The sequence below is a fragment of the Nerophis ophidion genome, linkage group LG08, assembly GCF_033978795.1.
Source record: "Nerophis ophidion isolate RoL-2023_Sa linkage group LG08, RoL_Noph_v1.0, whole genome shotgun sequence".
NCBI classification, from domain to species: Eukaryota; Metazoa; Chordata; class Actinopteri; order Syngnathiformes; family Syngnathidae; genus Nerophis; species Nerophis ophidion.
In genome coordinates this window covers 5,911,850-5,933,835 of record NC_084618.1, presented here as the reverse complement: position 1 = coordinate 5,933,835, position 21,986 = coordinate 5,911,850, and the positions used below count along the sequence as shown (strand labels likewise).

The 21,986-nt window shown below is 41.3% G+C and overlaps 1 protein-coding gene across 2 annotated transcripts in view; it reads left to right on the top strand.

The window, feature by feature from the left end:
- The window catches only part of dock1 (dedicator of cytokinesis 1), a 537,727-nt gene that overhangs the window by 443,124 nt on the left and 72,617 nt on the right, over window positions 1-21,986 (top strand). For both annotated transcript variants that reach the window (XM_061907548.1, XM_061907547.1), the window contains exons 36-40: window positions 1,790-1,830; window positions 5,909-5,999; window positions 6,445-6,564; window positions 9,353-9,442; window positions 9,518-9,622. In XM_061907548.1, coding sequence (XP_061763532.1) covers window positions 1,790-1,830; window positions 5,909-5,999; window positions 6,445-6,564; window positions 9,353-9,442; window positions 9,518-9,622 — 447 coding nt within the window. The remainder of the gene's footprint in view (window positions 1-1,789; window positions 1,831-5,908; window positions 6,000-6,444; window positions 6,565-9,352; window positions 9,443-9,517; window positions 9,623-21,986) is intronic.

The window sequence follows — 21,986 nt, the reverse complement described above, 5'->3', positions numbered from 1 at the left end:
ACCAAAGGGGAAGCGAACCATCCAGACTGTTATCGAAGCAAAGTTAAAAAGCCAGCATGTGTGATGGTATGGGGGTGCATTAGTGCCCAAGGCATGGGTAACTTACACATCTGTGAAGGCACCATTAATGCTGAAAGGTACATACAGGTTTTGGAACAACATATGCTGCCATCTAAGTGGCGTCTTTTTCATGGACGCCCCTGCTTATTTCAGCAAGACAATGCCAAGCCACATTCAGCACGTGTTACAACAGCGTGGCTTCGTAAAAAAAGAGTGCGGGTACTTTCCTGGCCCGCCTGCAGTCCAGACCTGTCTCCCATCGAAAATGTGTGGCGCATTATGAAGCGTAAAATACGAGAGCGGAGACCCCGGACTGTTGAACGACTGAAGCTCTACATCAAACAAGAATGGGAAAGAATTCCACTTTCAAAGCTTCAACAATTAGTTTCCTCAGTTCCCAAACGTTTATCGAGTGTTGTTAAAGAAAAGGTGATGTAACACAGTGGTGAACATGCCCTTTCCCAACTACTTTGGCACATGTTGCAGCCATGAAATTCTAAGTGAATTATTATTTGCAAAAAAAAAATAAAGTTTATGAGTTTGAACATCAAATATGTTGTCTTTGTAGCATATTCAACTGAATCTGGGTTGAAAATGATTTGCGAATCATTGTATTCCGTTTATATTTACATCTAACACAATTTCCCAACTCATATGGAAACGGCGTTTGTAAATAAATAGATTACTGTACATATAAATATATTGCACTTTTGCATATGCATCCAGGTTTATGGATGTATGTTATATTGTGTTTATATTCCAGCGAGTTAATCCGTTTTTTGGGGGGGGGAATTGAGGGGCTTATTATGATGCGTTCAAGAGTCCTATGAGGGATGAAGCTGTTCCAGAACCTGGAGGTTCTGCTACGGAGGCTGCGGAACCTCTTTCTAGAGTCCAGCAGTGAAAAAAAGTCCTTGGTGGTCAAGTCAATAACATCAACAAAGCTCACCTTTGTGCATTCACGCACAGTATAAAAAGTTTGGTGGGAAAATCTCGACGGAGGGAGTGGAATAAAACGCGTCTTTCTGTGGCAGCATCAAGGAAAGTTGTACATGTAAAGTCAAGGAATGAATATATAATGAATAATTCACTTTTTTCTCTCCTTCGTGGACCTAAACTTCACCACTGCCGGTATTTTTTTTCTATATTTTTATTGTAGTATTTTCAGAATCTGTGTGTTCTATTTTTGGCCCAAAAACAATTTTGAAGTTGTCTTTATTTTTTTAATTTAGATAACAATTGGGCGGTGTGTTGATTCATTCGCAATGGGCAATGCAACTGCTTTAAATGCTGCACATTGACTACTCTAAAGTGTATACACTTTCTGTACAATTTGACTTGAAATGTGAAGGGTGCACTTCCTTTTGTGAGATGTAGAGAACTTCCCCTGTTCTTACACTTAATACGCAGTGAAGCAATTGGGAACGTGGCCGTGCCAGCAACCTGAGGGTTCCTGGTTCGATCCCCACCTTCTACCAACCTCGTCACGTCCGTTGTGTCCTTGAGCAAGACACCTCACCCTTGCTCCTGATGGGTGCTGGTTAAGGCCTTGCATGGCATCTCCCGCCATCAGTGTGTGAATGTGGAAATAGTGTCAAAAGCGCTTTGAGTACCTTGAAGATAGAAAAGCGCTATACAAGTACAACCCACTTACCATTTAATACACTTTCAAGCTTCACAAAAAATACAGGCGCTTTTTAATGAACCATGTCTCTCTTTGTCCTCGCAGAACTTTTACAAGGAGATCGACAGAGAGGAGATGTACATTAGGTAAGGACTTCCTGGCGTGCATTTTGAAAAGGTTCTCTTAATTACTATAAGTAGTTGCATTGTTTGATTTAGAGTTGAAGCATATGTGTGTGTGTGTGTGTGTGTTCTGGCAATGCTGACTTAATGGGGACATCGCGATGTTTACACAGTCACCTTTAGGGGACTTCTGACGGTATGGGGACCAAAAAAGGGAAACCTTTTTAATCCATTCCGAAGATGCCTAAGTGATTTTTAAGCTTTGGCCCATAAGACATGTTTACTGGTTAGTTTGAGTGTGAGACATTTGCACAGCAGCCCCCTCATCGGGCTGTAGCTGGTACTGCACTCGCTCTTTTAAAGGGTCCTCAGTAGTCACGAACAAATGTGTGTGAATTCTGCAAAATGATTTAAATTTGGTCCCCATGAACCATATTAACTATTTTTCCCCGGGGTCCCCTGTAAGTATGATCAGCACATTACTTCATCAATCCAGAGAGTCAAAGACGTGTATGAGCTAACTGGGCAGTGGCCATTTTACCTCATTTTTTTTATGCCTCCACAACCTGTAGAAAGGGTGGTCCCCACATGTCATGATCAAAAACTCGGTCCCCATTCCAAATGATAATGTGTGTGCGTGCGTGTGTGCGTATGTGTGTGTGCGTGTGTGTGTGTGTTCCGGCAATGCTGCCTTAATGGGGACATCGCTCTGTTTACACAGTAACCTTTAGGGTACTTCTGACGGTATGGGGACCAAAAAACAGGTCCACTAAAAGGAAACCTTTTTAAATGATTTGCTTTAACATTTCAGTGGTGAAACTTCCTATAAGAGGACAGCTGTAGTGCTGTACAAAATTATTTAAATTTGGTCCCCCTTAACCATATTAACTCTTTTTTCCCCAGGGTCCCCAGTAAGTATGAACAGCACATTACTTCATCAATCCAGAGATTTAAAGACGTGTATGAGCTAACTGGGCAGTGGCCATTTTACTTCATTTTTTTTTTTATGCTTCCACAACCTGTAGAAAGGGTGGTCCCCACAAGTCACGATCAAAAACTCGGTCCCCATTCCAAATGATAATGTGTGTGCGTGCGTGTGTGCGTGTGCGTGCGTGTGCGTGTGTGTGTTCTGGCAAGGCTGACTTAATGGGGACATCGCTCTGTTTACACAGTCACCTTTAGGGTACTTCTGACGGTATGGGGACCAAAAAACAGGTCCACTAAAAGGAAACCTTTTTAAATGATTTGCTTTAACATTTCAGTGGTGAAACTTCCTATAAGAGGACAGCTGTAGTGCTGCACAAAATTATTTGAATTTGGTCCCCTTTAACCATATTAACTCTTTTTTTCCCCAGGGTCCCCAGTAAGTATGAACAGCACATTACTTCCTCAATCATGACATTTAAAGACGTGTATGAGCTAACTGGGCAGTGGTCATCTTAACTAATTTTATTATGCCTCCACAACCTGTAGAAAAGGTGGTCCCCACTAGTCATGAACAAAAACTTGGTCCCCATTCCAACTGATAACCAGTGTGTGTGTGTGTGTGTGTGTGTGTGTGTGTGTGTGTGTGTGTGTGTGTGTGTGTGTGTGTGTGTGTGTTCCGGCAATGCTGACTTAATGGGGACATCGCTCTGTTTACACAGTCACTTTTAGGGTACTTCAGACGGTATGGGGACCAAAAAACAGGTCAACTAAAGGGAAACCTTTTTAAATAATTTGCTTTAACATTTAATTGGTGAAACTTCCTATAAGAGGACAGCTGTAGTGCTGTACAAAATTATTTAAATTTGGTCCCCTTTAACCATATTAACTCTTTTTTTCCCCAGGGTCCCCAGTAAGTATGAACAGCACATTACTTCATCAATCCAGAGATTTAAAGACGTGTGTGAGCTAACTGGGCAGTGGCCATCTTACCTAATTCTTTTATGCCTCCACAACCTGTAGAAAAGGTGGTCCCCACTAGTCATGAACAAAAACTTGGTCCCCATTCCAACTGATAACAAGTGTGTGTGTGTGTGTGTGTGTGTGTGTGTGTGCGCGTGTGTGTGTTCCTGCAATTCTGACTTAATGGGGACATCGCTCTGTTTACACAGTCACCTTTAGGGTACTTCTGACGGTATGGGGACCAAAAAACATGTCCCCTAAAGGGAAACCTTTTTAAATGATTTGCTTTAACATTTAATTGGTGAAACTTCCTATAAGAGGACTGCTGTAGTGCTGTACTCTGAGGATCGTGTCATATTTAATTAGAACTTTTTTTTCAAATAGTCCTCAGTAGTCACGTACAAATGTGTGTGAATTATGCAAAATTATTCAAATTTGGTCCCCGTGAATCATATAAACTCTTTCTCCCCAGGGTCCCCAGTAAGTACGAACAGCACATTACTTCTTCAATCCAGAGATTTAAAGACGTGTATGAGCTAACTGGGCAGTGGCCATTTTACCTAATTTTTTTATGCCTTCACAACCTGCAGAAAGGGTGGTCCCCACAAGTCATGAACAAAAACTCGGTCCCCATTCCAAATGATAACGTGTGTGTGTGTGTGTGTGTGTGCGTGCGTGCGTGTGTGTGTGTACGTGTGTGTGTGTGTGTTCCGGCAATGCTGACTTAATGGGGACATCGCTCTGTTTACACAGTAACCTTTAGGGTACTTCTAACGGTATGGGGACCAAAAAACAGGATTCCCTAAAGGGAAACCTTTTTAAATGATTTGCTTTAACATTTAATTGGTGAAACTTCCTATAAGAGGACAGCTGTAGTGCTGTACTCTGAGAATGGTGTCATATTTAATTTGAACTTTTTTTTTCAAATGGTCCTCAGTTGTCAAATATGTGAAATATGCAAAATTATTTAAATTTGGTCGCCTTTAACCATATTAACTCTTTTTTCCCCAGGGTCCCCAGTAATAATGAACAGCACATTACTTCATCAATCCAGAGATTTAAAGACGTGTATGAGCTAACTGGGCAGTGGCCATTTCACCTCATTTTTGTATGCCTCCACAACCTGTAGGAAAGGTGGTCCCTACAAGTCATGAACAAAAACTTGGTCCACATTCCAACTGATAACCAGTGTGTGTGTGTGTGTGTGTGTGTGTGTGTGTGTGTGTGTGTGTGTGTGTGTGTGTGTGTGTGTGTGTGTGTGTGTATTCCGGCAATGCTGACTTAATGGGGACATCGCTCTGTTTACACAGTCACCTTTAGGGTACTTCTGACGGTATGGGGACCAAAAAACAGGATTCCCTAAAGGGAAACCTTTTTAAATGATTTGCTTTAACATTTAATTGGTGAAACTTCCTATGAGAGGACAGCTGTAGTGCTGTACTCTGAGGATGGTGTCATATTTAATTTGAACTTTTTTTTTCAAACGGTCCGCAGTAGTTACGTACAAATTTGTGTGAATTATGCAAAACTATTTAAATTTGGTCCCCATGAACCATATAAACTCTTTCTCCCCAGGGTCCTCAGTAAGTACGATCAGCACATTACTTCTTCAATCCAGAGATTCAAAGACGTGTATGAGCTAACTGGGCGGTGGTCATTTTACCTCATTTTTTTATGCCTCCACAACCTGCAGAAAGGGTGGTCCCCACAAGTCATGAACAAAAACTTGGTCCCCATTCCAACTGATAACGTGTGTGTGTGTGTGTGTGTGTGTGCGTGCGTGCGTGCGCGTGTGTGTGTACGTGTGTGTGTGTGTTCCGGCAATGCTGACTTAATGGGGACATCGCTCTGTTTACACAGTAACCTTTAGGGTACTTCTAACGGTATGGGGATCAAAAAACAGGTCCCCTAAAGGGAAACCTTTTTAAATGATTTGCTTTAAGGACAGCTGTTGTGCTGTACAAAATTATTTAAATTTGGTCCCCTTTAACCATATTAACTATTTTTTCCTCAGGGTCCTCAGTAAGTACGAACAGCACATTACTTCTTCAATCCAGAGATTCAAAGACGTGTATGAGCTAACTGGGCAGTGGTCATTTTACCTCATTTTTTTATGCCTCCACAACCTGCAGAAAGGGTGGTCCCCACAAGTCATGAACAAAAACTCGGTCCCCATTCCAAATGATAACCAGTGTGTGTTTGTCCGTCCCATCAGGTACCTGTACAAGCTGTGCGACCTCCACAAAGAGTGCGACAACTACACGGAGGCGGCTTACACGCTGCTGCTGCACGCCAAGCTGCTCAAGGTACGCACGGTCATGCATCTTGGGGATAAAGCCCCCCCCCCGCCATGAATAGTCATGAATATATTACAATGTGGCGCCCTTAATGGAGTCTTTACATCACACAAACAGGTCCCACAGTCACATTCTGTCAATTGTGTTCCCCTGGTAATAGCATTTCTATGTGTAAATGGACATTTTCAGTTTGTGTGTATTAATAAATGATACCCCGGACCCCCGTGATAATGATGAGCTCCCCAGTTAATAGTAATAACTGCTGATGGGCTGGTCCCGTCTTTTGTCGATGACGGGGTCAGCAGCCAGCTCCTTCAATCAGCGTAAATCCTTTTAGCATGTAAATGCCGCGGCGCAGCTGTTGGGGCGATCAATGAGCAGCCACCAGGCGGCCTCATGCTGGCCCTTCCTTGTTTTGAAGGCCGTCTTTTAAACCCGTCCTTTCTTCCCGCAGTGGTCCGACGAGGCGTGCGCGGCCCACCTGACCCAGCGGGATGGTTACCATGCTTCCACTCAGTGCCAGCTGAAGGACCAGCTCTACCAGGAGATTATCAATTACTTTGACAAGGGCAAGGTAATACTGAGCAACATTTGGCTGGTCCTCAAATGGAACGCAACCAACATTTTCCAAATAGATAGAGCATCACCACACAAGCGGTGCGGTTTCAAAGTCATACCAAAACATTTTGACGGATTTTTGAGCGCCGTGTGTATCGTTTTTTTTATTTTCAACGGAACAATTAAAGTTTTGGTGTTTACTGGCGTCATATTGCAGTCCACACGTATCTCTCATGTTTGACTGAAGTGTGTCCCGTGAAAAACTGTCCGAGCGGAACTCTCTGAAGTTCCTTGGGTGAATAATGTAAACTCACTACACCGGTATGTTTTAGCGCTTTAATGGCGAGTTTACTGACAGATATAAGTAAGAACTTTACACTACTTTATATTAGAAATGGCAACAGCGGAGGATGAATGTCCCATAAATAGAAGATAGAGGAAGAAGAAGAAGCTTATCGACTACGGAGTCGGCACGGACTACAAAGGCGGAAGGGCGCATTTTTTGCGCAGAGGTGGGTAGAGTAGGCAGAAATTGTACTCAAGTAAGAGTACTGTTACTTTAGAGATGTATTACTCAAGTAAAGTCACCCAAATATTTACTTGAGTAAAAGTAATAAGTATGTTGTGAAAAAACTACTGAGTAACTGATGAGTAACCTGTTCGTTTAATGATGACGGCAACAAGTAATGCACAAAAACAGAAAAATAGCAATGAACAAATTCAGAGCCAGGAATATCTCTTAAGCAACTAAAACAATAATATATATTAAATAATATATATTTGGTTTTACACTGTATTGAAAAAAAATGTGTCAAAGAATTTTACCTTTGCAACCTTATTATACTATTGGCTAAGTTTTATATTCATCAATGTAAGTTTCTCAATACCCGACCTGTTTTTTGTGCTTTTAAAAAAGATTTAGAACTCTACATTAAAACACTCAAACAACCAAAAAGCTGTGAAAACGATGATGCTGTGTTCCAAATTTAAGTTAAGGCTTTGCACTTTGTTTATTTTATTTTGCATTCTATTTTAGTTTCTTTAAATTTACAACCCCCTGGCCCTATTTTGTACGGTTTTTATACTGCTTTGTACTGTTTTTATACTTACTTTGATTATTATTTTCAACTGTTTGTAAATGTTGACATTTATAAATAAAGGTTTATAAAAAATAAAAATAAAAAGTGCAGTTAATCATGTGACCGCCTGGCTCTGTTTGATTTGTGAAACGGAGTCAAACGTCACCAGTGACTGCATTTGATTGGTGAAAGGGATTTACACGTCACCAGTGACTGCATTTGATTGGTGAAACGGAGTCAAACGTCACCAGTGACTGCATTTGATTGGTGAAACGGATTTACACGTCACCAGTGACTGCATTTGATTGGTGAAACGGAGTCAAACGTCACCAGTGACTGCATTTGATTGGTGAAACGGAGTCAAACGTCACCAGTGACTGCATTTGATTGGTGAAACGGAGTCAAACGTCACCAGTGACTGCATTTGATTGGTGAAATGCAGGCATGCTTTAGATCTTACTTCGAAAGTCTTTCTGACAAAACAAAACAAAGCGTGCATCAATAAAAATCGGTAGCGAGTGGCGAGCTGAATGTAGATAAACGGAGCCGAGTAAAAGTAGCGTTTATTCTCTGTAAATATACTCAAGTAAAAGTATGTTCCATCAAAACTACTCTTAGAAGTACAATTCATCCCAAAAGTTACTCAAGTATATGTAACGGAGTAATTGTAGCGCGTTACTACCCACCTCTGCTTATGCAGATCCCAAATACAGATCAGCAGGTACCAGAAGGTAAGAAAAGTTGCTTTTGCATAATATTGCGAAACAAAACACCAGATAATATGTCTTATTTTATACCCACACACCATAATAATACTGGTATGTTTAATGCGCCGACATTCCATCAAGCGGTACGGCTTCAGAGCTTACCAAAGTCGTACAAAAAGATTTTGATCGATTTTTGAGCGCCGTGTGTAATATTCTATATTTTCAATGGAACATGAGGTGGCGACTTGTCCAGGGTGTAACCCCGCCTTCCGCCCGATTGTAGCTGAGATAGCCGCCAGCGCCCCCCGCTACCCCAAAAAAGGGAATAATCGGTAGAAAAATGGATGGATATACAATGTTGCCGATGTTTACTTGAGTCATATTGCAGTCTACACGTATCTCTTATGTGTGACTGCCATCTACTGGTCACACTTATCATTACAGCATGTACCAAATAAAATTGCTTCGAGGTCGGTAAGCACAACCAGAATTATTCCGTACATTAGGCGCACCGGACTATAAGGCGCACTGTCCATTTTTAAGAAAATGAAAGGATTGTAAGTGCGCTTTATTGTCTGAAAAATACGGTACTTTTATGTATATTTTTATTTCTGTACATTTTTATCACAGATTATTTCCTTCTTTCTCAATAATTTTTTTTTTTTTGTATTGGACCTTTTCCACAATGACTTCCTTCCTGTGTGTGATTGGCTAAAAGTGTCACGTAGCGCGGTCGGGAGAGTGGCCGTGAAAGCAACCTGAGGGTTCCTGGTTCAATCCCCACCTTGTACCAACCTCGTTGCGTCCTTGAGCAAGACACTTCACCCTTGCTCCTGATGGGTCTGGGTTCGGGCCTTGCATGGCAGCTCCCTCCATCAGTGTGTGAATGTGGAAATAGTGTCAAAGCGCTTTGAGTACCTTGAAGGTCGAAAAGCGCTATACAAGTACAACCAATTTACCATTTATTTACATAAAAAATGTTGTTAAAATGTATGTGGTTTTGTTTTTTGCTCTACAGATGTGGGAGGAAGCCATCATTTTGGGGAAGGAACTAGCGGAGCAGTACGAGAATGAAATGTTTGATTTTGAGCAGCTTAGTGCATCCTTGGTAAGTGCGGCTTTAATAACAGCTGTCATCAAATCAATGAAAGTATTTTTCAACACCAATGTCGTCCCGATGCAGCGAAAGCAAGCCCAGTTCTACGAAAACATTGTGAAGGTGATCCGGCCCAAACCCGACTACTTCGCGGTGGGCTACTACGGCGTGGGCTTCCCTTCCTTTCTAAGGGTGAGTGCCGGGTCGTGCTATTCAGGTTCAAAGGTCAACCCGAGCCACTGCTAATTACCTTTTTATTATATGCCGCTGCAAGGATTCACTTGTTCAAAGCTGGACGAGTGGATTGTTTTACAGTCTACACCAGGGGTGCCCACACTTTTTCTGCAGGCGAGCTACTTTTCAATTGACCAACTCGAGGGGATCTACCTCATTTATATATATCATTTATATTCATTTATTTATGAAAGAGACATTTTTGTAAACAAGTTAAATGTGTTTAATGATAATACAAGCATGTGTAACACATATAGATGTCTTTCTTTCACAAAGACAAGAATATAAGTTGGTGTATTACCTGATTCTGATGACTTGCATTGATTGGAATCAGACAGTAATGATGATAACGCCCACATTTTCAAATGGAGGAGAAAAAAAGTGGTCCTTTCTGTACAATACCACATGAAAGTGGTCGGTTTTTGGCATCTAATTCATCCAGCTTCCATACACTTTACAAGAAAAACATTGGCGGCAAATTCCGTAGCTTGCTTGATTGACATTCACGGCACCCGAGGGTCTTGTGAGATGACGCTGGCTGCTGCCAGTTCATTATTATGAAAAAATGACGGAGAGGAAGGCGAGAAACACTTTTTATTTCAACAGACTTTCGCGCCGTCCCTTCCGTCCAAACTCTAAAGGCCGACTGCACATTTCCTATCTTCACAATAAAAGCCCTGCTTCATGCTGCCTGCGCTAACAAAATAAGAGTCTCGGAAAGCTGGCGTGCACAAGTGCTGTGCACGCCAGCTTTCTGAGGGATCGCTTGTGCACGCCAGTTTTCCGAGACTCTGTATTTAGTTAGCGCAGGCAGCATGAAGCAGGGCTTTTATTGTGAAGATAGGAAATGTGCAGTCGGCCTTTAGAGTTTTGACGGAAGGTACGGCGCGAGAGTCTGTTGAAATAAAGTGTTTCTCGTCTTCCTCTCGGTCATATTTTCATAATAATGATCTTGCAGCAGCCAGCGTCATCTCACAAGACCCTCCGGTACCGTGAATGTCATTTAAGTGACGTCTTGGTGAAGATTGATGATCACTCATTTTTAGGTCTATTTTTTTTAAAAGCCTGGCTGGAGATCGACTGACACACCCCCCGCGGTCGACTGGTAGCTCGCCATCGACGTAATGGGAATCCCTGGTCTACACATACAGTTGCGATCAAAATAATTCAACCCCCACTCAATTTTGGGGTTTTAGCAAGTTGGGCGTTTATTCCGTATTTTGTTTATAGTCATATCAAATAAAGATGTGTCAAATAGACAAATGCAACTTAAATTGTAACACTGTATTTTACAAAATACCAAAAAAAGGACATTTTTCTTAATATCTCATTGACAAAATGATTCAACCCCCTAGTTCCATGCATCTTTAGTACTTAGTAGAACACCCTTTGGCAGTAATGACATCCTTCAGAGGTGATACACAAGCTTCTTGCAAGCATCTACAGGTATTTTAGCCCATTCCTCTTGGACAAAGGCCTCCAGTTCTTTCATATTCTTGGGCTTGTGTGCTGCAACGGCCTTCTTCAAGTCCCACCACAGCTTTTCTAGAGGATTCAGGTCTGGCGACTGTGAAGGCCACTCCAGACTCTTCCAGCCCTTCTTCTGCAACCACTCTGATGTTGATTTGGAGGTATGCTTGGGATCCTGTTGGAAGGTCCAACGTCTCCCAAGCCTCAGCTTCGTCACTGACTTCATGACATTTGCAGCTAATATATCCTGCTAGGAAATAGAATTCATAATGTCAATCAATCAATCAATGTTTATTTATATAGCCCCAAATCACAAATGTCTCAAAGGACTGCACAAATCATTACGACTACAACATCCTCGGAAGAACCCACAAAAGGGCAAGGAAAACTCACACCCAGTGGGCAGGGAGAATTCACATCCAGTGGGACGCCAGTGACAATGCTGACTATGAGAAACCTTGGAGAGGACCTCAGATGTGGGCAACCCCCCCCCCCTCTAGGGGACCGAAAGCAATGGATGTCGAGCGGGTCCAACATGATACTGTGAAAGTTCAATCCATAGTGGCTCCAAGACAGCAGTGAGAGTCCCGTCCACAGGAAACCATCTCAAGCGGATCAGCAGCGTAGAGATGTCCCCAACCGATACAGGCGAGCGGTCCATCCTGGGTCCCGACGAGCGGTCCATCCTGGGTCTTGACTCTGGACAGTCAGTACTTCATCCATGGTCATCGGACCGGACCCCCTCCACAAGGGAGGGGGGGACATAGGAGAAAGAAAAGAAGCGGCAGATCAACTGGTCTAAAAAGGAGGTCTATTTAAAGATGAGTTTTAAGATGAGACTTAAATGCTTCTACTGAGGTAGCATCTCGAACTGTTACCGGGAGGGCATTCCAGAGTACTGGAGCCCGAACGGAAAACGCTTTGAACGCGCTGGAGATTCCCGGTACCTGAGTCAGAGAAACAGCCCCAGAGCATGATTGACCCTCCACCATGCTTAACAGTAGGCAAGGTGTTCATTTTTTCTCCTCCAGACATAACGTTGATTCATAGGCCCAAAGAGTTCCACTTTTGTCTCATCACTCCATAGAACAGTTTCCCAAAACCTTTGGGGTTTTTCCAGATGATTTTTTGGCATACTGGAGTCAATTTTTCTTGTGCCTGGTAGTCAGAAGTGGGGTGCGCCTGGGAGTTCTGGCATGGAGGCCTTCATCTCGTAGTGTGCGTCTTATTGTCTGGGACGAAACCTGCGTTCCCCCCTCTGCAATGTCCTGTTGTAGTTCCTCAGCTGTTACCCGGGGGGTTTTCACCACTGTACACACACAGAATCCTCTTTCTACCACGCCCAGGTAGTGTTTCCCCTGTGCCTTTAGCTTTAAACTTGCGAATTATGCTCCCAACTGTGTCTCTTGGAATTTTCTTATATCCATATCCTTTCTTATGAAGAGAAATGACCTCCTCTCTTGACTTCTTTGACCACTCCCTGGACTTCACCATGTTGCAAATACACCATTGACCATCTACAAGAAGCTGAGAGTCACAGTCTTTTCCAATCAGTTTAATTGTTGCTCGTTATGGTTCTAATCACATCTACAGGTGTTTTCAACACCTGATTGAAAATACCTTATTCGAATTCTGTTCTTAAGAGTCAAGATCTTCAAGGGGTTGAAATTACACTTTTTGGTATATAATGTTGTAATACAAGTTGCATTTGTCTATTTGACGCATCTTTATTTGATATGACTATTAACAAAATACGGAAAAAATGTCCAACTTGCCAAAACACCAAAATTGTGTGGGGGTTGAATAATTTTGATGACAACTGTATATTCAAATGTCACATCCGGTACATATAACAATGAAGGGGAAATAACCAAACAGAAGGGCAGTTTTGTGTGTCTATTTTTAAAAAAATGAAGGTCAAATTGGTGTTTTTTTTGTCTTTTTTGGGAGGCAAGCAGCTCACGATAAAGGCCTACTGAAATTAGATTTTCTTATTCAAACGGGGATAGCAGCTCCATTCTACGTGTCATACTTGATCATTTTGCCATATTGCCGTATTTTTGCTGAAAGGATTTAGTAGAGAACATCGATGATAAAGTTCGCAACTTTTGGTCGCTAATAAAAAAGCCTTGCCTGTACCGGAAGTAGCAGACGATGTGCGTGTGACGTCACGGGTTGTGGAGCTCCTCACATCTGAACATTGTTTACAATCATGGCCACCAGCAGCGGGAGCGATTCGGACCGAGAAAGCCACGATTTCCCGATAATTTGAGCGAGGATGAAAGATTCGTGGATGAGGAAAGTGAGAGTGGAGGACTAGAAAAAAACAAAATAAAACGAGACGGCAGAGCGATTCAGATGTTATTAGACAAATTTACTAAGATAATTCTGGAAAATCTCTTATCTGCTTATTGTGTTGCTAGTGTTTTAGTGAGATTATATGGTCGTACCTATACAACTTTAAAGTCGGAGGGGTGTGGCCACGGGTATGGTGACCGCCAGTGTCTCCGAGTTAAGCCACGTTTCTCGACGAAGCGAAGGCAGCCGGTGGGGCTGAATTTTTTCCCCTCCTCCACGGTGGAAGCATCCGACGGTCGGGGGCGGCCGGTGGGAGGAGGCAAGTGAGTCGCAGCTGCCTCTTTGACAGGTGCAGGAGGAGCGACGCAAACGCTCCGCTCATGTCTACGGTAAGAGCCGACTTATAAATGATAAATGGGTTGTACTTGTATAGCGCTTTTCTACCTTCAAGGTACTCAAAGCGCTTTGACACTACTTCCACATTTACCCATTCACACACTGATGGAGGGAGCTGCCATGCAAGGCGCTACCCAGCACCCATCAGGAGCAAGGGTGAAGTGTCTTGCTCAGGACACAACGGACGTGACGAGGTTGGTTCTAGGTGGGATTTGAACCAGTGACCCTCGGGTTGTGCTCGGCCACTCTCCCACTGCGCCACGCCGTCCCTATGGTGACTTATCACCACCATTTTCTCACCGAAACCTGCCGGTTGACATGTGGTAGGGAACCATGTTCGCTTGACCGCTCCGTTCCATAGTAAAGCTTCAACGTCATCTTTCGGGAATGGAAACACCGGCTGTGTTCGTGTTGCTAAAGGCGGCCGCAATCCACCGCTTCCCACCTACGTCTTTCTTCTTTGACGTCTCCATTATTAATTAAACAAATTGCAAAAGATTCAGCAACACAGTTGTCCATAATAATGTGGAATTACGCGATGAAAAGAGACGACTTATAGCTGGGAACGGTGCTGGACCAAAATGTCATCATAGCGCAACGTTTTAGCATGATACTTTTGCGCGAAATTTAAAATTGCAATTTAGTAAACTAAAAAGGCCGTATTGGCATGTGTTGCAATGTTAATATTTCATCATTGATATATAAACTATCAGACTGCGTGGTCGCTAGTAGTGGCTTTCAGTAGGCCTTTAATATCTCAGCAACCACCGAGGACGACCCGCGCTCTCGTGGTCCCGCTCTGAAAGGGAGTCGCTAAGACAACCTTTCCGACAAGGTCAAACGCCCGCCGGAGGAAGGAAAGAAAAAGAAAAGGAGACGCCGAGACACAAAAGACGTCTGAGAGCTGTGGGCGATTGGCTGTTTAAATAAACGACAAGATTAGACGAATGCAATTTGCCGGTCTCGCTAATCGAGTGTCTGCTCCGTCGTGTGAAAGCGGGATCAAACGACTGAAAAGGCGGACGACTGTTCTTCAAACTGGACCGTGGCTGCTTTATTTTGTGATATAATATGAAAGAGTCAAGGAGTTATTTATGATGCCAGCACTGACAGAACATGTGTGGACAAAGGAAGGACATCAGGGGTACTCACTGAGGCCAATAAGATAAGAAACCACAAAATTATCCTTACAGGACCTAGCAACTCAGTTCCCAACAACTAACAAAATATATTACAATTAAAGAATTATTTGGAGAATGTTGCTGGGATATTTAATGAGAGTCCAGTCCATAGTGGATCTAACATAATAGTGAGAGTCCAGTCCATAGTGGATCTAGCATAATAGTGAGAGTCCAGTCCATAGTGGATCTAACATAATAGTGAGAGTCCAGTCCATAGTGGATCTAACATAATAGTGAGAGTCCAGTCCATAGTGGATCTAACATAATAGTGAGAGTCCAGTCCATAGTGGATCTAACATTATAGTGAAAGTCCAGTCCATAGTGGATCTAACATAATAGTGAAAGTCCAGTCCATAGTGGATCTAACATAATAGTGAAAGTCCAGTCCATAGTGGATCCAACATAATAGTGAGAGTCCAGTCCATAGTGGATCTAACATAATAGTGAGAGTCCAGTCCATAGTTAATCTAACATAATAGTGAGAGTCCAGTCCATAGTGGATCTAACATAATAGGGAGAGTCCAGTCCATAGTGAATCTAACATAATAGTGAGAGTCCAGTCCATAGTGGATCTAGCATAATAGTGAAAGTCCAGTCCATGGTGGATCCAACATAATAGTGAAAGTCCAGTCCATAGTGGATCTAACATAATAGTGAAAGTCCAGTCCATAGTGAATCTAACATAATAGTGAGAGTCCAGTCATAGTGGATCTAACATAATAGCGAGAGTCCAGTCCATAGTGGATCTAGCATAATAGTGAGAGTCCAGTCCATAGTGGATCTAACATAATAGTGAGAGTCCAGTCCATAGTGGATCTAACATAATAGTGAGAGTCCAGTCATAGTGGATCTAACATAATAGCGAGAGTCCAGTCCATAGTGGATCTAGCATAATAGTGAGAGTCCAGTCCATAGTGGATCTAACATAATAGTGAGAGTCCAGTCCATAGTGGATCTAACATAATAGTGAGAGTCCAGTCCATAGTGGATCTAACATAATAGTGAGAGTCCAGTCTATAGTGGATCTAACATAATAGTGAGAGTCCAGTCCATAGTGGATCTAACATAATAGTGAGAGTCCAGTCTATAGTGGATCTAACATAATAGTGAGAGTCCAGTCCATGGTGGATCTAACATAATAGTGAGAGTCCAGTCCATAGTGGATCTAACATAATAGTGAGAGTCCAGTCCATAGTGGATCTAACATAATAGTGAGAGTCCAGTCTATAGTGGATCTAACATAATAGTGAGAGTCCAGTCCATAGTGGATCTAACATAATAGTGAGAGTCCAGTCTATAGTGGATCTAACATAATAGTGAGAGTCCAGTCCATGGTGGATCTAACATAATAGTGAGAGTCCAGTCCATAGTGGATCTAACATAATAGTGAGAGTCCAGTCCATAGTGGATCTAACATTATAGTGAGAGTCCAGTCCATAGTGGATCTAGCATAATAGTGAGACTCCAGTCCATAGTGGATCTAACATAATAGTGAGACTCCAGTCCATAGTGGATCTAACATAATAGTGAGAGTCCAGTTCATAGTGGATTTAACATAATAGTGAAAGTCCAGTCCATAGTGGGTTTAACATAATAGTGAAAGTCCAGTCCATAGTGGATCTAACATAATAGTGAAAGTCCAGTCCATAGTGGATCTAACATAATAGTGAGAGTCTAGTCCATGGTGGATCTAACATAATAGTGAAAGTCCAGTCCATAGTGGATCTAACATAATAGTGAGAGTCCAGTCCATAGTGGATCTAACATAATAGTGAAAGTCCAGTCCATAGTGGATCCAACATAATAGTGAGAGTCCAGTCCATAGTGGATTTAACATAATAGTGAGAGTCCAGTCCATAGTGGATCTAACATAATAGTGAGAGTCCAGTCCATAGCGGATCTAACATAATAGTGAGAGTCCAGTCCATAGTGGATCTAACATTATAGTGAGAGTCCAGTCCATAGTGGATCTAACATAATAGTGAAAGTCCAGTCCATAGTGGATCTAACATAATAGTGAAAGTCCAGTCCATAGTGGATCTAACATAATAGTGAGAGTCCTGTCACTCTTCTTGTGAAATTGCACCTTTTTTCATGTCATTTTATACTGTTTTCCTCAATAATATTTCTGTATTTTTTAAGTGTTTTCCTCCCAAAATAGTTCTTTATTCCTGTAACATTTGCCAGCAAACTTGTGGTTGCTCGAGGCTACAATCGTGCAGAATTGTGCACCAACTCCGGAAGTTATGGTTTGTAAGTATTATTAAATATCACAAGCAGCCATCACAAAGGACTCTGCTACACGGCAATGTTACCTTTGATGGTTTTTGACAGCGTTTGTGAGGTTTTCATTTTGCGCTCCCTCTTGCATCTTCTGTGCTCTCTTCAATATGTTCTTGACGGAAGAGCTGGAGGGAGTTCTTTTGGTGTTTGGCTTACTAATCAAGATGGATACAAGGAGTTAGGAGGGGGGAGGGGGGGTCTTTTTTTATTATTATTATTATTTTTTTTTTTTTAGCTCCACGGGGACAAGTCAATTATGTAAAAGAAATCAATACTTTGATGAAGACCTTTTGTTACCGCACCCTTAAGAATTGATTTTTTTTTATTTATTTTTACGCACGGGCGCCTAATTCGGTTGGTTTTTGATTTATTAGTGTCTAATACGTGTGGGAACTCGCTAATTGTGCAACGCTGCACATCACAGAGATGCCACGTGCAACTCTCACTTGTCTTCATTAGGAAGTTTGCATCATCGCACAGCCTCAAACCTTTTAAGGAGGCACGAATCCTGTTCCATTGCTTAATATTACAAACCCTGTTTCCATATGAGTTGGGAAATTGTGTTAGATGTAAATATAAACAGAATACAATGATTTGCAAATCCTTTTCAACCCATATTCAGTTAAATATGCTACAAAGACAACATATTTGATGTTCAAACTCATAAACTTTATTTTTTTTTGCAAATAATAATTAACTTAGAATTTCATGGCTGCAACACGTGCCAAAGTAGTTGGGAAAGGGCATGTTCACCACTGTTAGATCACCTTTTCTTTTAACAACACTCAATAAACGTTTGGGAACTGAGGAAACTAATTGTTGAAGCTTTGAAAGTGGAATTCTTCCCCATTCTTGTTTTATGTAGAGCTTCAGTCCTTCAACAGTCTCCGCTGTCGTATTTTACGCTTCATAATGCGCCACACATTTTGGATGGGAGACAGGTCTGGACTGCAGGCGGGCCAGGAAAGTACCCGCACTCTTTTTTTTACGAAGCCACGCTGTTGTAACACGTGCTGAATGTGGCTTGGCATTGTCTTGCTGGAATAAGCAGGGGCGTCCATGAAAAAGACGGCATCATATGTTGCTCCAAAACCTGTATGTACCTTTCAGCATTAATGGTGCCTTCACAGATGTGTAAGTTACCCATGCCTTGGGCACTAATGCACCCCCATACCATCACAGATGCTGGCTTTTTAACTTTGCGTCGAGAACAATCTGGATAGTTCGCTTCCCCTTTGTCGAATATATCCAAAAACGATTTTAAATGTGGACTCGTCAGACCACAGAACACTTTTCCACTTTGCATCAGTCCATCTTAGATGATCCCGGGCCCAGAGATGCTGTTGGCTTTTCTGGATGTTGTTGATAAATGGCTTTCGCTTTGCATAGTAGAGCTTTAACTTGCACTTACAGATGTAGCGACCAATTGTATTTAGTGACAGTGGTTTTCTGAAGTGTTCCTGAGCCCATGTGGTGATATCCTTTAGAGATTGATGTCGGTTTTTGATACAGTGCCGTCTGAGGGATCGAAGGTCACGGTCATTCAATGTTGGTTTCCGGCCATGCCGCTTACGTGGAGTGATTTCTCCAGGTTGTCCGAACCTTTTGATGATATTATGGACTTTAGATGTTGAAATCCCTAAATTTCTTGCGAGAAACGTCGTTCTTAAACTGTTTGACTATTTGCTCACGCAGTTGTGGACAAAGGGGTGTACCTCGCCCCATCCTTTCTTGTGAAAGACCGAGCATTTTTTTCGGGAAGCTGTTTTTATACCCAATCATGGCACCCACCTGTTCCCAATTAGCCTGCACACCTGTGGGATGTTCCAAATAAGTGTTTGATGAGCATTCCTCCACTTTATCAGTATTTATTGCCACCTTTCCCAACTTGTTTATCAGTTTGAACATCAAATATGTTGTCTTTGTAGCATATACAACTGAATATGGTTAGAAAATTATTTGCGAATAATTTTATTCCATTTATATTTACATCGAACACAATTTCCCAACTCTTATGGAAACGGGGTTTTGTACTGTTTTTCATGACCGTGTGTAATTGCCTTTTTTTTTTTTTTTTTTACCCCCCTCTAAAAAAAAAAAAAAAAGAATAATGATGTCATTGATGCTAGAGCTCGTCGCCACTTTGATTAAATGAAAATGAGCTTAGTGACATTGAGATGGCGCTGCATACATGTTGAGCGCCATCACCTCTTATCAGGTTGCAGGCGACAATGTGCTGGACTGATAAATACGTCGAAGATTGTGGTGTTTTCTTTGCATGCGGGAGATTTTTGTATTTTTTTTTTCCTGAAGGCCGGCATTGTGCTTTTGTCAACTTATCTGTGGAAGCAAAGTTGGAGAGGAGGCCCCCAGGGGTCCTCCCAGAACGTGGTTCCCTTTAATTAATTGGGGAATTGAGCGGGAGCATCGGCTGAGGATGTGTGCAAGCTGTCATGGACACAAGAGTTGTATGTTTGAAAATGTCTAAAAGAGTTGTCTCAATACCAAAATGTTGGTACCGGTACCAAAATGTATTTCCATACTTTTTTAAATAAAGGGGACCACAAAAAATGGCTTTATTTTAACAAAAAATCTTATGGTAAGAGTTGTATGTTTGCTAATGTCTAATATTTCTGATGTCAAATATGGTTGACCCAATACCAATATTTTGGTACCGGTACCAAAATGTATTTCGATACTTTTCTAATTTAAGGGGTTCACAAAAAATGGCTTCATTTGCTTTATTTTAACAACAAATATTTTGGTAAGAGTTGTATGTGTGCTAATTGTCTAATATTTCTGATGTCTAATAAGGTTGTCCCGATACCAAAATTTTGGTACCGGTACCGAAATGCATTTCGATACTTTTTCGATACTTTTGTAAATAAAGGGGACCACAAAACATGGCTTTATTTTAACAAAAAATCTTATGGTAAGAGTTGTATGTTTGCTAATGTCTAATATTTCTGATGTCTAATAGGGTTGACCCGATACCAATATTTTGGTACCGGTACCAAAATGTATTTCGATTCTTTTTCGATAGTTTTCTAAATAAAGGGGACCACAAAAAATGGCTTTATTTTAACAAAAAATCCTATGGTAAGAGTTCTATGTTTGCTAATGTCTAATATTTCTGATGTCTAATAGGGTTGACCCGATACCAATATTTTGGTACTGGTACCAAAATGTATTTCGATACTTTTCTAAATAAAGGGGACCAAAAAAAATGGGTTTATTGGCTTTATTTTAACAAAAAATTTTATGGTAAGAGTTGTATGTTTGCTATTGTCTAATATTTCTGATGTCTAATAGAGTTGACCCGATACCAATATTTTGGTACCGGTACCAAAATGTATTTCGATACTTTTCTAACTCAAGGGGTCCACAAAAAATGGCTTAATTTGCTTTATTTTAACAAAAATTCTTATGGTAAGAGTTGTATGTTTGCTAATGTCTAATATTTCTGATGTCTAATAGGGTTGACCCGACACCAATATTTTGGTACCGGTACCAAAATGTATTTCGATACTTTTCTAAATAAAGGGGACCACAAAAAATGGCTTTATTTTAACAAAAAATCTTACGGTAAGAGTTGTATGTTTGCTAATGTCTAATATTTCTGATGTCAAATATGGTTGACCCGATACCAATATTTTGGTACCGGTACCAAAATGTATTTCGATACTTTTCTAACTCAAGGGGTCCACAAAAAATGGCTTCATTTGCTTTATCTTAACAAAAATTCTAATGGTAAGAGTTGTATGTTTGCTAATGTCTAATATTTCCGATGTCTAATAGGGTTGACCCGATACCAATATTTTGGTACCGGTACCAAAATGCATTTCGATACTTTTTCGATACTTTTGTAAATAAAGGGGACCACAAAAAATGGCTTTATTTTAACAAAAAATCTTACGGTAAGAGTTGTATGTTTGCTAATGTCTAATATTTTGATGTCTAATAGTGTTGACTCAATACCAATATTTTGGTACCGGTACCAAAATGCATTTCGATACTTTTTCGATAGTTTTCTAAATAAAAGGGACCACAAAAAATGGCTTTATTGGCTTTATTTTAACAAAAAATCTTATGGTAAGAGTTGTATGTTTGCTAATGTCTAATATTTCTGATGTCTAATAGGGTTGACTCAATACCAATATTTTGGTACCGGTACCAAAATGTATTTCCATACTTTTCTAAATAAAGGGGACCACAAAAAATGGCTTTATTGGCTTTATTTTAACAAAATAAGTGCTAGTGTGTGTGTGACAATCATTGGTACTATATAAAAATTTCAGTTTTCTTTTGTTATAGTTCCTTCCTTTGAAGGGCTCCTGAAAGTGAAGTGAATTATATTTATATAGCGCTTTTCTCTAGTGACTCAAAGCGCTTTTACATAGTGAAACCCAATATCTAAGTTACATTTAAACCAGTGTGGGTGGCACTGGGAGCAGGTGGGTAAAGTGCCTTGCCCAAGGACACAACGGCAGTGACTAGGATGGCGGAAGCGGGAATTGAACCTGCAACCCTCAACCGAGCTATGTAGTGTGTGTGTGTTGATGTGCACGGTGAAGCACTACAATTAAAACAGTTCTTGCCTGTCCGCTTAAAGGTTGTTCTCTCAACGGGTTGACATCCAACTGTTTCCAACGCCAAACAAATGATTTGAAACTTCCGAGGTCTCACCGTTGTGT